Source organism: Notothenia coriiceps, unplaced genomic scaffold, assembly GCF_000735185.1.
Source record: "Notothenia coriiceps isolate Sejong01 unplaced genomic scaffold, NC01 NC01_scaffold00037246, whole genome shotgun sequence".
Taxonomy (NCBI): Eukaryota; Metazoa; Chordata; class Actinopteri; order Perciformes; family Nototheniidae; genus Notothenia; species Notothenia coriiceps.
In genome coordinates, this window is record NW_011369947.1 from 3,973,763 (window position 1) to 3,990,041 (window position 16,279).

Consider the following 16,279-nt stretch of genomic DNA (forward strand, 5'->3'; position numbering starts at 1 on the left):
GTTGGGGTGCATTTTTAAATAAAATGGAGAGCTAGATCACAGATAACGTTCTGTGCAAGCTTCAAAGCTTATCCGACCTGTATGATGTCTAAAACAGAATAAGTGTGGTTCTTAAGCAAAGTGTTGCTAGAAAAACTGGAATTAGGCCCATAGCTTTAAGAGGCCCACTCCCCCGGTCGATAGTCTCCATGCTCCAGTAGACTTCAGATTGTTCCCTAAGTTTGAGGGAAATGAAGGAATGAAATTGACTAAGGACTGGGGAGGGAAAGAGGGCAGCCCTGGGCCTTTGCTGCCCTGCCCTCGTTAAAGGAGAAGAATAATTAATAAGCATTTCCACAGGTCGGCATCAAATGAATCATGTCGGTTTTTGACCGCCCATGGAGATTGGACAAGCTAGAGAAAGGCTGTCTTGAAGTCCCATTAAATGGCCATGGGGCAACAAAACGGACTGGCGCTTCTCCAGAGTTGCACTATTCCTTTAAGGTTATTGATACACTAAATAATGTTTGGAACACTCGCAATGGGGAGCTTGCATGTGTCACCATTCCTCAATCAGCCAACGCAATGCCATTCCTTCGTCATTTTTAGCAACGCCAAATAAAGTTCTTGTAATATAAAAAGAATTATATATGTGTTTCCAGTCCCCTTGTTTTGTTTTTGATCCCATTGGGGTAAAAATTCCAACCTGGCGCGATTGAATGTATCGTTTTGCAATGTTTATCTATTACTGCAGCCTTTAAGGGCTTACTTCCCTAGAGAGATTTCCAGGCACATAAGAAAAATAATGCTGACCAGATTTTTCCAGTGTGGAGGAAAATGACCCACATGGAGGGTTTGCGAGGGACAGCATGCTTACATGTCGCGAACATACCCAACACAGTAGCCGTAGCTCCTTACAAGCAGTCCCTCAGACCACTATTAACAGACAGGAGCCAGCCCGAGCAAACATACCTTTACTCCTCTCAGAAGCGGCACTGATAGAGATCGCTTGGATATCACACAGTGGAGGAACAGGCAAGAGGGATATGAAGGTAAACCACCACTGTGTTTCCAGAGGTTCCTAAACCTCTTGACCACTGTGTCACACCAGCATAGTGACTCAGGTCGGACCAAGTTAACGACTACTTGTGCCGTGTAGGTCCCTGTTGTTCAGTCTATAGGTCGCCGTCCGTGTTTGATGCCTTAGAAAAGTACAAGAACTGTCGAGTGCGAATATCGCTTCGTGCTTATGTTGACAGTGCTAGACAGCCCTTGAGAAGCCTTCACTGCGGCTTTACCTTGACCGCTGTGTTTACTCGCATAGCCATTGCAATACAGAGGAGGGAGGGCACGAGGGTTTCGTCGGCCGAGGAAGATCACGGTGAGTTTCCACCCTCATCCTCAGACTGCGTTGCAATCCAGCGATCGCACGATGCGAGTATACAGCTTCCTGAGCGTGCTAAGCGTGTCACTATCGGAGTGCGATGCGAACAGAGGCGCATCCGACCGCTCGAGTAAGGCAGTGCGGCGTCGTCAGTCCGGGGCGTCTACTCGCATCAATGTACAAACGCCGGCTCGGAGACATACAACTACAACATCATGACTGATATTTAACCGTGAATTAAATTGAATAACACGTTTCCAAAATGATGCCGAAGTAACAACCATACTGATACGGTTAGTAAAAACCATGAAATTAATGCTTTGACCAAGTCTGCAGAAAACCAAGAGGGCAGGGGGAACCTTTCTTCAAATGCTTGGTTTCTGAAATGGAATGATTGGGTCGACCAAGGTTAAGCTTAACACGTTGGTAATAATGCCTCATTCCCACACTCCATAACAACGGCCTACAGACATAAATAAACCAGCCGTCTGTATTCGCCATGACACAGACAGTCTGTGGTTTGTACTTGTTTAACTTTTGTCCAGTTTCTGAACAGATATGAGGAGCTGTGATCTCTGTGTGCTAACTGCTAACAGCTAACAGCTGATGTTTTCTGGTTGAACGCCAGTGACGGCAGGCTGAGATCCTCACCGCTGATTGGCTTCCGCGAGAACGCGTCACGTGAATTTGACGCTCGAGTTGAAAAAATTGAACTCTCGCGTTTGACGCGGCACAGTTCAATCGCCTCAATCGCGTGATTCGCACCGCGTCCACCGCTTCATGCTCGCCGTCGGAGCGAAACCTTTTTAAAAATGCGCAGATGTGTAATAATATATAAAGGTGAAAATGTGTAAGTGTTGTATCCCCGTTTGTTTTGAGTACACCATGGCCCACCCCCCCGGGAAAAGAAATCACATTGCCTAAGTACATTTTGCTAGTTTAGCAGAAATGCTATTAAAATGTAAAATAAGAATCTCCTGACGCCCTTAGCTTGTCCTCAAATGCATCCCAAGGTGCCTTGTCACCTATCTTAAGAACAACTTCTGCAGTCCATGTTGTTATAAAAAATAGGGTTTATAGTTCAAAGCTGAAAAGTAAAAAAAAAGGACTTAGAAACTTAGATTCATCATAAAACACAGCACATAACTGAAATCACAGCCAGACTCGATGATGCACAGACACACCTCAGCAAAGATGGAGACACAATACATTTTAATGTCTAGTGTGGACCAATAACAACCCATGTCTTTATTAATAGACAATTCATGTCACATATGATGCATGCATAACGCTCTGACAAATGTGTTCTGAATCAATCCACGGGATCTCTTATCTAATATTTATGTTGCGTCTCTCCTAATCCATCTTCACTCCCTGTAATCATAACTCCACTTCAGACCAAATGACAAACCATCCAGTCGTACAACATATTGCATTTTTAACTGGAGTTACCGCAAGTGGTAAATGTTCCCTAAGCTGGACTTATATAATGCATTTAAAGCATGGAATCCTATCTTACTTCTTTAATTAATTCCATAAATCATTATTAATAACCTTTAAAGCCCCCCATCTGCATGGTTATAATCACTATAGTCAATCTTTGATGTCAGCTTTGATTGCCAATCCATGTCCTTCTCTAATTGACCTTGTCCAGTGAGGGAAGAGGAGACAATATTGCGTTTTCCCACTGGTGCCCCACTAATTTCTTCTCCAAATGAATACTGCTCCCAGTTTGTTCAGCAGATTGAATTCCAACACTTTATCCTTTAAACAGCTGACAGATAGGCTGCTCTAATTTAAAGTTATTGAATGGGCGATATACTCACAAGCAGCCAATAAAAAGAATTGGAACAGTTGTCATACTAACAACCGAAAATGTGTTTGTAGATGTGTGAATGATATCTTTGATTTAGCTGTATGTGGTGTACCAGGATGAAGTACTGTGTTGTATACAAACTGTTCAGCAATGGTGTTGCAGCTGCAGTGCTGAATGACTCTGCATTCTTTTGGGATAGTCTAAGGCTGTGATTCCCACAGTAGGGTCTGAGGCATTCTGCCTGGTTCAATATGGTGGCCGACAGGTGCAAATGGGCTCCAACGGCCCAAAACACTTAAAATAGGCAAAAGCGCTGTAGATCAGAAACGATGCAAATATAAAAGCAAAACTGTCGCTGTTGGCAAAGTTATTCTGTTTCATACTGTAAGTGTTTTGTCAGTACATTTTAAATAACCAGGTTAGATAGCTATTTTATAGCAGATCTGCAATATTATCTGAAGGAATCGTGCGATCACATTGTTAAAATAAGCAAATAAAACAAACATTTTAGGTAAGTTAGATGGTCACGCACTATTCCACATAACTGGAAAAACTATGATAAAAATATGTTATCTGCATAACCGCTAGTTTGTCACAATTTCACATCCATGTCACTACTTTTATACATCCTGTCATCACTTTAGCTTACCTGAATTTAAACAAGCACATCACTGCAATGTGGCTGCATACTCTTGAATAGGTCTGATAGGTCAGGTTCCCAAAGTGGGGGGGTCACGAGATGATTACAAAATAAAAATTGGAAATTAAAAAATGTATGTATCAATTTTTTTAAAAATTATTATTAATAATAATGGATGCATAGACGGGGGGGGGTTAGCGATCTGTATAATTTCCCCGCAGCGAGGCACCCCCCGTTGACAATCCACTAGCGCAGTGTTTCTCAAACTTTTTCATACCAAGGACACTTAACCAATAAAAAACACTCACAGACCACCTAACTCCACAAATATCCAAAAACAATAGGCCTGCTTACCACTCCAACAGTCCATAACAGCCTAATAATGACAGCTTAACCTTCTCTACTGTATATCGCTTCGTTCACACAATAAATCAACAATACAAATACAACTACAGATTATATAAGCATTTAGTTCAAATGCGATTTAAAATGCTCACAGGTTTTACACCTCTTATTGCGGAGATATTCCCGCGAGAGTGCGGAAAACTTAAATTAATGTATTTATTCACTAGCACCCCCCCCCTTCCTTGTAACTATAACTTGACCCACTAAATAATAAAGATGGCATTGCACATGCACACATATCAGAAAGTAAAATGTTTGAAGGACTATTAAATATCAGAAGTATTATATAATACAGTACATTACAAATTCCAGCGATAATGGCATGAATCACAGTTATTGTGATTCACAGGCGCTGAATTAGTTATAATAAAATCAGAAGGTTATCTGACTCATTAAAAAATGCTTAATTTTAGAATTTATGTCCATCATTCCCTTTTGATAGATGAAAAAACATCAATCATTTCTCACCAAATTCACGCTATAAGGCCACAGGCTATTATTGTATTCTTATGCCTCAACGCCATATCAGAGGTATTATGAATTGACTAGTTGTACATATTTTCTAGTTTAAAGTTATGATGGCTTATTTGAGAATCTGTCAGTTAGAAGTTATTTGAAAATGTGAAGGGAAGTCTAATTGTGTATAGGCCTACAGCCAGAAAGCATAAAGAGTTTATCTTCCGAAATTGCATTATTCTCTCTGAAAAAAAACATCACCTCTGTTTGCAGTTACAATGAGGCGTGAGGTCTCCTGTAGTTTTAATCTTGGGTGATAGGCAAACATTTATATGCAACTTTTTGGGTCTGCTTTTGATATCTTATTACAAAAAGTGAAGAGACATCCCATGGGAGACGACCCAATGTGAACAGAAAACACGTGTCTCCAGCGAGATTGTTTGCTATCATTTGAATAAACAAATCTTAAAAAAACAAAGCAACTTTACGTACCACAAGTACAAATATATCTTCAGCCGAGAACATGAACACTTGAGTACCAAATGCAAAATAAAATGGAGAACTAGAAGGTAATAAGAACACACGTAGCGCTAACACATCGTCTCAGGGTGAAATACGGAGACTATGTACATTGCCTCAGTGGATTGCAAACAAAATAGGGAGTGTGCTTTGAGTAAAATCTAACACTTTTATTTAAACTGTATCCTTTCCATATCTGCTTGTATTATACCTCAATGTCAAATGACTGCCTTGACTCATCAGTCTTTTCATGGTGAGAAATATGGCGACCTCACCTTTTCTCAAAAATGTTTATGAACTGTTATTAGACTGAACTGGTGTGTATCTGAAAGAAGTTTGTTTTAATTGCCTGCAGGGTGTTTGAAATTCAGGCCCAATGACAACAAGTAAAGAGTTCTTAAACAATACATTTCTAAACCACAGGGTTCAGCTCTAGGCCCCTCTAAATTATTCAGGGTACCCCGTACTCCTAAGGCGTCCTTGATTGCTGGAACTGACTGTTTGCCCTGTGTATTCAAGTGGAGATAATATCCTGTTTGATTGATATTGACAGCTATCAAATGGAGCCAAAGTTGGCGAAGGATAAGCTGCCTGTATTAAGTCATGATTATTTGATTTACTGTAACGTGACAAAGCCGTTAAAAAGGAGGCTACCCTTTGTGACCTTTGTAATTCCTTATCTTGTCAAAATCTGCGCTAAACAAAGCAACTTTCAAAAGTGACCCAATAACACACATGCACACACAAGCGAACACGCACACACATCGGCAGGGTGATTTATTTTAAGACTCCGAGAGTCTAAGAATGCCATTTAGTAAAGATGGCAGCGGGTAATAAATCCTCATCAAGTCTGGTACATCCTGTTAGCTTCTTCTCTCCAAGTGACAGCTTTTTAATAAGCTGTGTGTGGTCCTGTATGTGTGCTTGACATTTACTAGCTGACGTTACTCCTCCCTGTCCGTCAGCGCACATTATGCATATTCTACCAGAACCCGGGCAAAGCATTAGAGTGTACTATAACCATGTCGTTCGTGCTTTTCAAGGTCTAGGGGAATGGCATAAGCCTGTTTGTTGCTGTAATTGATTTCTTTTCAGCAGCGCAAATGAGTTTCTTATTTCTTTCGAAGTTATTTATATGGAAATGGTGTGATGTTGTGACTATATTACGCAAGTTATTCTCACCTCGCTCTAAAGTCACTACCTCCTGGGGAAACTCCCTTTGTTGCCATTTTCTGTTTTGCTGATTCTGTCAGCAAAAATTAATTGGTGTCCATTTTAACTCCCCTCGAGCCATAATTTCTATGAGCGGAGAGATACCCAGGCCCAATTAGGTGGTGTAACTAACATTTGCTCTATAATTGCTTCAATAAAGATTTATCGCCTTCTCTTCATTGTCCTTATGTGAAGGCATTGCGAGGCCAGCCAGAGGAGACTGAGGCACGGCAAAGTTATCCGGCACAGTGGTGAAGGCAGTGTATGCTGCTGAATATAATATGGGCTGTGTGTATTATCCATGGCTGGATGTTAAAGGCAGATTGAATGGAATTGGGTATTGTGAATTCACTGGAATTAGTTGGGGAAATCTAAAAGAAGAAAAATAAATAAGCAGAAAGGACAACCTCACAAGGACAATACATCTTTTAATCTTTAATGATGAGCTGTAAATGACTTTGTGACGATCAAAGAAATACAGATTTTTTTTTAAACAGCATGTAGACTTTTAAAAGTATATATTATGCTCGTTTTGAGTTTCATATTATTATTTAGTGCCTCTACTGTGACATGTCTCTGTGCTTTAAAGTTCAAAAAGCTCTTTATTTGTCTCATACTGTCTGTGCAGCACCTCTTTTCACCCTCTGTCTGAAACCAGAGCCCAGTCTGCTCTGATTGGTTAGCTGGCTGGCTCTGTTGTGATTGGTTAACTGCTCAGATGTGTGTTCCAATGTCTTCCTTTGGATATCGGTTACAATGTGTTGGAGTGATCGCCAATACAAGCGCAATTGTTACATAGTGATGTCACTATGTTACAGAAGTAAACTAAAGGAATTTAATGGAGGCATTTCAGGCAGGGGGGACAGGGATTTTAGCCTGTGCAGACCTTTAACTTACACAAAAACCTAAATAACACACTACAGGAAAGGGGACCCCAAAAGGCATAACAAGGCCCCTTTGATTTATCATGAGCATCCCCATTTGCCCCCTTCTCCTTTTTAACCACTTTAGTTTCTGCCGCTATGGCTGCAGCCTTATATGTCACACACACATGGTATTCACAATACATTTGGTGGCGATTTCCACTTCAACATACGTGTCCTTGATTTCAGACAAAAGCATCCTTTTCAATTTGAGCTAGAGACCATTGATTTTGCTGGCTGGCACATGGTAGCAACTGACACTGTCCTCAACTGATTCACTAGAAAATGAAGATGGCAAGACAATACAATTACAGAACTGAATAACACAAATGTAACAATATAATATAAATCAGCACAGGGTCAGATGAAGCTGCTAGTTCTTTGTAACATAGTTCGAAGGCCACAAGCCACAACATGTTGGTGTAATCCAGACTTTTTCACTATGCACCTTGGAAGTACGTTAAGCTGCACATCCATACTCTGTTTCTAAGATGCCCCAGCAGTTAGCCTATAGCTAGCTAAATTATTACCTTCAATAATGAGGTCAGAGGTCGAAGAATTTCACAGATCTTTTTCTCCAGAAAAAATTGTAAAACCACACAAGACTGACAAGAACTTCCCCATGTAAGGCACACATAAACAGACAGAAACATTACAAAGACTACACTTTAACACAAGGGGAACTAATGAAGGAATGATGTGCAGGAGGTCAGTAGGTTGCATGGGTTAATGGGGAACAGGTGCGACCTATAAGGCCAGGGCAGACAATCAAAAAAGGTGGGAAAACACACAAAGACAGAGATGACACAGGGGGAAAAAAACGTAAACTAAAAGGTAGGATCATATACCACAATGTAAAAAAATGCTACAATCCAAATTTAAATTTCAGAATTGTTTTGAATATTTACAGTACAAAAAGTGCTTATCCTGCAATGCAACCCATTTAAAAATAAGCTATGTTATATTATTAATAATGATATATTATTGATGCTTTAATGTGTTTTTTACTTTAATGTTGTAACTTGAAAAGGTGGATCTTTTTATGCTGCAGGAGGTTATGAATCTCACTGAGGGGGTCAATAACGTGTGTTCTTAAACTATATTATAACATGATCAATTATTTGTTTATTATATTTTTCATTAATAATTTTTAGAGTAAAGAAAGTTAGAAAATAAAATACTAAAGTACAATTACCTTAAAATGTTACTTACTATCCACCACTGGATTATATTTATAGTATTTTGTATAGATTATGTTGTTGTTAAAAATAGTTGTGCTATCTTTGTTTGGTCACTGGCATACCCACTAAAAGTGAGGAAACACTGTTCGGAATGCACTTCATTGTCACATTGGATAAAGGAAAATGTAATTGAAACAGCAATGTGTGAGCTTGTTTTGCAATGAAAGCTAGATTCAACAGGAAGGCAGAGATATTTTACCATAAGTGAGCTCAAGAAGACATTTGGCTGAGAGGATTTCTGAATAATTAATAAACACAGACTTTCACCTGAACTGTTTTAATGTTTTAAATGTGAATGTTATACACTAAGGAGAAACTAAAGTTGACCCACCTTGGCTACAAAATACACGGAATTGTTCCCCTAGCAATGTGTAATAATCACTTATATGTTGAAAGATTACATAATTTCAGTCACTGGGACAAAGCGACCCTATTGTTACTGGTTATATTCACTTACAAATTCAAGTCTGTCCATCAACACATTTCAACGTATTCATTATTTTCTCAGTAATATAAGTTTTAAACAAGTTTAGATATATGCTGATTAGTGAGGGGGATCTCTCTAGCTGGCAGAAACACCCACTGCTCATGAGGGACCCTGAAAGCGTCAGTTTGCCGCCATGACTAACATCTATTGCTTGCCTATTCATCCATATCCCATGTAGGATCCAAATAAACATGGCAGTGTTTGGTCTGCCAGGTGGATGTGGGGCTCCACCTCCTCTCCCCTGTTCCTCTTCCTGTATTAATAGCTCCTCAGGAGAGACGGAGAGGTCTGTATGTCAGGTTTTTATCTCCGGAGAAGAACAGGGGGAAACTAAATGAAGCCTGAACTTGAGAACAGCCCCATCTAGCTCCTCAAGGGGATGCTCGGAGCACATTAAGGGAAACATCAGTAATGTGCAAAACAAATGGAGGGATGTGAAAACCCCCAAAGACTTTCCCCTACCAGCTACATTGAGCTGCTGCCATAAATCTCAGGACCCCTGTGCACACTGCTGTACCCACAGAAACAGGGACTAAGCAGAGCCAGGTTTCTTCCGCATGGAACCAGTGTTGCTGTCAGAAAGAGGCTTTTCATTTTAGGGCTTCAGATCCAAAATGTGGGCTGCTGCTTGTTGTCTCTTTGCCAAAGGCTTTATGCACCAACAGTTAGTGGAAAAGTTAAAGCAATTATCCATCGTTGATTTCCAGAGAGTGTTCCTCCTGCCTTCAATGACAGTCTGTTTGTAACTACATGATTTGGATAAAGACTAATGGAGTGTGAGTAAAGCAGAAGAGCAGCGGGATTATACTAATAAAGATGTATTATGGCTGAGAACAAAAGGCCTTGGCAAGGTATCCGACCACTGGGGCTTGTGGGTTGGTTTGTGGAGGGTGGGCGGTCTGCACTGAGCTGCACATTTTCCCTGATGAGATGTAGATGCTTTGCAGAGATATAGCAGATTATACCCTGAGTGATGGAAAGGGAAACCACTATAAAGTTATACAATCACATCCAGGCATAAACTTTGAATCAGAAGAGGATATAGTACCTGTAAAGTTTCCCTTTGGTTTTTGGAATGCGGATTTGAAGCATAATTTTGCGCATATTGGATGTCACCATTTTGGGACCAGCAGTGAAATACCGGTCAGAGCAAAGTACAAGCAAACACTTAATCAGACATTTTTAGGCAACTACAAGTAACTTTCATGAGCTAAAAAAACTAATGTGAAAGGGTTAAAAAAGGGTAATATTTTCATACTTCTATACAATCTGACTCCTAGCAGCGAGTGGATTCACCCCCTGATGATAAGCGAGAATGCAGATTTAAGGCACTTCAGTATTGTAGACACTGGATTTTTTTTTAAGCCCATCATCAGGTCATAAAATGTTATTTCGTGAATTGACTTTGGTCTGGCTTTAGACTCTTAGTTTTGTCAAATAAAAAAGATACATTTTAATTGTAATTACTTAATAAATTCATTTTCTTGATGCAACATTTGTAATCAATTTGGAGCCTTTTAGATTTTTTTTAATAATTATTATATTGTTATTTAAATAAACAGACCACTGTTAAATTGTAAATTTGTGATCATTTCTGCTAGCGAGCAATGACAGAAATTCACAGAAATCTGAATCAAACACATTTGAATACCCAAATCAGCAGCCGTTTAACTGTCTAATGCGATTGATCAACCCCAGTTAAAGGCTGCGGTTCGCAGATTGGGTATGAATTACCATTCTCCTCCTTCCCCTCTAGCTGTTGCTCATACCGAATGGTCAAAGTGGCTTGCCTGGCCTCATTTGCTGGTTAATTGCATTTTATAGTTGAGCTAAAGACCTGTCATCTGTTTCTGTGGTTTCATTTATCTTACAAATAACCTAGAGAGGGTGGGTTAAAGTACCTGTGCAGGCCAAATAAGCTCTTTCGCTGAATTCCTCACAGCTTTTATTGCAGATATCGCATTTTCACACCCTATTTCACGCCAATGATGAGACAGAATTAATCTTTGTGAATTAATGCAGCTGGAAAAATAAGAAAAAAATAAGAGAAAAGGTATCTGCAGTTTTTATGAATTCCAGCTGTAAAATGGGCATTGCTGGTAAAAAGACAATTCCACCAGCACACAGAAGTGAATTTTGTCCCAGTTTTTGATTATAATTAATTAATAATCAACACACCTTAAAGCATGAACAACACGATCTCTGCTGCTACAGCGCACAACATTGTGTTGCATCTTTTCCCCCCTCAAGGTAATGTGTATTCCCACTGTGAACGGTGTCCCCATTCCTTGTAATTATGCAAATGACACATTAATGAGGTGTAATTGTGAATTCATAAAACAGCGGGGATAAACTGTATAAAGATGCCATGTCTTAATAGGGGTAGTGGGAAGCTTCATCATTGAAGGGCTGAGTACGCTATTGTTTACCCACCACTGCTACTTTAAGTAGCACATATTCATTTCAGGGGCACAAAGTCTAGTAATGCGTGTTTATACTACATAATGAATGGTGTTGAGTGTTTATCATGGCAAGGAAAATGTATTAAATAAAATATACATCTTAAGACACAGAGCCCCTCCCCAGAGCAAAGGCTCAACTAATTTAGCCTCGACTTCATTTCTTCTGTACAGCGTGTGAGATAATTAGAGCATTGCATTACTGCTTATTGCTGTCTGTGGCCTTTCACAGTTGTGGGGACTCAGCAGTTTCACAATATTTAAATGCCTCTGAAGTTGAAAGCTATGGAAAATGTCTTTGAGCATTTGGAATTTGGACAATTTAGGATTTAAAGACTTCTAAATGAACCATTCATGTTTAAATAAACTAAGAAATAGGTCTGCTTTAGGCGGCATGCTGTTTTTAGCACTAAATGTAAGTTACCAAGGCGTTGACTTACCCTTTTAAAGAGATGAAAAAAGAATAATTATATTATTTTCTGTCCCAGATTTTAACATTTATCAGAGGGCATTATTCCTATTCAACCTTTGCGTTAAAGCTCCAGAAAACAATGAAATCTTAAAGTACCCCTCCATTTTAAAAAGGTGCCTTTCTTCTTTTTCTTTCGCTGTGATGTTTGAGCGTCACTGTGTAGAATGATACGTGTGTGGGTTTGACACTAGAAGGTTGTTTTCCCATCCATCTGCTGAAGGAGGAAAGTTTCTCTGTGCTCACTTTAAATCTAAGTGTTAAGACATTTACTGTACAGACAAGCATGACATGGATGTGTTACAAAAGAGTTTTGAATTCAGTCATGGTGCACATACTATGAGATTAAAGTCCGGTTTTTGGAAGTTATAGATACCATCAACTCAAAAATGTAATTCTTTTTATGTCTTAAAATGTCTTACCTCGACCTGGGTGGAGAGGATTACTTTTAAATATAACCTGCACTACCTTGTAAAGAAAATGTAATCAGTAAGTAAATCTAAGTATCACATAATAAAAGTAATCTGATTACTTTCTGTGACTTATGGACAACATTAATGTAACCTTAGAAAAGAAGGAACTAACAAACAAGAGCCCTTAAAAACTAAATCTGAACAAACACTAAATGCCTTGTTTAAGTTTGGGTTTCACACGAGACTCTATTCACCATTTGTGAGACTTGTGAGGAGTCGTTACTATGGCTTTCAACGTTAACGTGTCAACGCAAATAAATCAGATTTCTGAATTTCACCCAAACTTCCTCCAATACTTAAGTCGCGGATGTTTACATAGATGTTTAGCAGAGAAAGTGGATACATCTGGAGACCATTGGAACAAGAAAGTGAATCACAGCGGCTCTCCACGACAGCGGCTTTGTAGATGCTTAGCTAAGTGTGAGAAAATTGGCGGACTTCATGCCAAAAATATGTTATTTGATCCACAGCACTAACTTAATGTTATCGCAAGTGCCTCGTAAAACTTGAAATCGTTCTTTATTTTAAAATGTGTTAAAACATTGTAACCCTGCTAGTATTTCCCTTTTGTAACCTGATTACGCAATCCCATTATATGTGGTTCGTTCCTCCCCAAGCCTGACCTTGACAATACTGAATTGTATCCGAGCAAAGGTTGTCACGAAAGAGGTGTTTGCACATTCCTCTACTTAAGAAAGATGGAAAACCTGAGGTTCCAAATCGCTCCAGGCAAACTAGACTAGGTACATCAATAACTCTAAACAGTCAATTGCTGTCTCAAACCCAAATGGCGCCACATATCAACAGGAAAAGTCTTCAACACAACACCGGATAATAAACCAGAACCTCAAGCACAGTGCGCTCACTGCAGAGAGCCCAACCCAGTCTCATAAAAAAACGTGTAATAACTACGTTGGTCCACAACGTAGGACGTAGTATTTCTACAAAAACGCCTCTGAAATTGTAAGATACCTACGTTTTTTTTCACCATTCATTCCAATGGCTGGCGTCTGTCACGTGATCTTCAAATTTCTCCCTGCAGAAAAAAAAAACATGGCCGAACTTCGTTTTATTCTCGGTGTAAAATGCCTATTTTAAAGTTAGTTTGGCCATTAAAATGCGTTTTGATGTCATTTGATGCGAGAAATATTAGTTGTTATTTCAGATTATGTGTGCAGTGGATGTACATGATCTTTAGTTTGCTAGTTATTACGAAGATTACTTCAGGAAATTGTGTCTATACAATGTTTTCATTGTTACCAAGGTGGTTGCTCTGGACGCTGCTATCGATATTATTTCTGTTATGTTGTGTAAAATGGTGTTATCTTTATTGCTACCCCCTTCCCCGTATAGTGTTGGTCCACAGCGCAAACGTATTAGTTTAACAAAATCCGCATCTAAAATTGTGGCATAGTGTGGTGCCGAGAGATGGGAGTCGGAGGCGGGGTATCAAAGGGACAAGCTAGACTTTTATTTAGCATCTCAAAAACAGACCGGCGGAGACAGGAAGTCCGTCTCACTAAAATGTCCGTGCAGAACAATACCCTAACCCAGGGGTTGGCAACCCGCGGCCCACGGGCCGCATGCGGCCCTTTAAGCCCTCTGCTCTGGCTCCCTTGAGATAAATGGCAGTGTAAACAACGTCCATATTGTCAGTGGTGAAAGGAATGAAAGTGGACGACCAAACACGAACACGTCATCTTAAGTTAATCATACAGTGCGTTTACAAAGGTTGAAGGCCCCGTAGTTATTTCATATAGATAGAATTCCTCACTAACTTACCGATGCGTACGGTATAACGTTTGTTACAGAGGACTTGGCACTGTTCACGTACATAAGTCGCGAATAGTTAATTGTTGTCCTCCCAGTGTCTGTAGTCCAGTCGACATTTATGTTGAGAAGACTGGAAATCCGGTACACCCTCATAATAATTACGACGGGTAATACCCGTGTTCAGTTAAAAGTGGTAAATAATTAATAACAAAATTCTAAACTCACAAAGGATAGGAGTTTGGAGGTGCCCTACATGTGTCAAATTATTTGACCGTTGCAAGAATAATACCCTTTAGTACCTCTTTGCAGAAAATTTTGATGTTGAGGTCTTCTGCACGGTATCTATCTCTGTACAACGCTTTGTGTTATCGGTCGTACACATTCAGATGACCCCTGCCTCACCCGCTGGCCTCACCTGGGCAAGTTTAGGTCAAAACTGTCAGACGGGCACCAAGGTAGGGTAAAAGTTCACGACAAGCTGTGCAGCCGCATTGGGAGCCTCGTGTGAGGGAGGTTAGTGGTCTCCGAACTTCCTAAGTAGTGCCCCAAAGCAGTTCGCTTCGCCTCTCTTATGAGTGAAGGCCCACATTCACTAAGACATTTCGGTTTACTCGGACGAGGCTGGGAGCCAGGACTGCCTGAGGTTGAACATAACATACATTTAGTTTGTTCTATTTATTTGTCGTTCCTATTTAATTACACAATAACAACTCATTGTACCTCTTAACGTGTCCCCTTTTATTGCGTACGATCAACACCACTAACTGTAATAAGGTTGGGTGTCTAGATACCCAATCCCCCGTCCCCCAGGACCCGTTTGGAAGAAACTGCGTTATTCTCCCCGGTAAAACGAGGAAAAAGTTTTGTAAAAAACAGGGACCTCGGCGTTTTGTATAAAGTAGTCAAACTGTTCGATTATTGTCAACATAAATAACAATATAGTCTGTCTTTTGATCTGTCAAAAAAAACGTAAATAAGTCCGATAAATAATGTAATATATGTTGGACAATTGGAGATTGTTCTTTGTTTTCTTGAGGATAATGGGTCCTCTTATTTTTTATTTATGTGTCCGGATGAAAGTTTACTTAATGTTGTGGTCGTGATACCCCTCAGGAGACGTCCGTAAAAGCTTCCGTTTTGATTTATAATAATTTTACCCGGGTGAAACTTTATTTAGTGTTTGTAGTATGCGACGTTTGGGATTTTTCTCGAAATTTCCATCGCCATCCCTCTTACCTCTTGAGGCTCGAGCTCACACGATCTTAAACTTTTTATGGTTGGCCTTTTTTATCTGAACAAATCCGTCTCAGTGGGAGTACGGTTGTGTGTGCTTGCCGCGTAGTAGTACTCCGCGTCGCTCTATGTCAAACACCCGTCGTTCTACCCTTCCCGACTGTCCGTCCATCGCGTAGGTCAATTAAAACCGGGCCGCCGGGCCGATTTTACTAACCAGCATGGGGGCAATAGAATGTCCGGCGTTGCCCGAAGTCTCTAATTAGAAAACATTTACATAAATACCAGTTTTCGGGATTATAAGTAACGATAACCCTTAATTCTCGTAGGTTACCTTATAGTTGTTTTTTCACAAAGACTTTATTTAATGTATGGGGGCTAACTTTAATACTGACTTCTAACAGTCGACAGAAGCCGAGAGGGAAGCAACAAGGAGCTATCATTTCCGACGTCCGTGGCAACTGTTTGGTCTGGTAGCAACGACACTTTCGTATATTGAGACAAGGTTTCTGTCTTAATTTAGGACAAAAGCGGAGGCCGATTCCGAAGAAAAGAAACTAAATAGGTATCAAGCGAGTAGCTCAATAACGTGGGCTTTCCTTTTCGCGCGAGCGCGCCGCTGCATCGGGTCCTACACTCGCCGTATTTTAAAATCAACTGGATTAAATTTGAACAAAACAAAAAATAAATACACAGTGTTCATAGTGTAGTTTTATGTGTTCTATGTCTTTTGTAAAAAGTTGGGTATTCCGTTGTTTCTTAGTATTCTATCAGGATCGTTTGATGAAAATAAAATAAAGGAAGAATAAA

The 16,279-nt window shown here is 39.9% G+C and overlaps 1 protein-coding gene across 1 annotated transcript in view; it reads left to right on the top strand.

The window, feature by feature from the left end:
- LOC104966304 (B-cell lymphoma/leukemia 11B-like) overlaps positions 1-14,744 on the top strand; it is a 49,007-nt gene extending 34,263 nt beyond the window's left edge. Inside the window, exon 3 of the mRNA XM_010795492.1 lies at positions 14,623-14,744. Within this exon, the coding sequence (XP_010793794.1) occupies positions 14,623-14,744 (122 nt within the window). The remainder of the gene's footprint in view (positions 1-14,622) is intronic.
- The last annotated feature ends 1,535 nt before the right edge of the window (positions 14,745-16,279 follow it).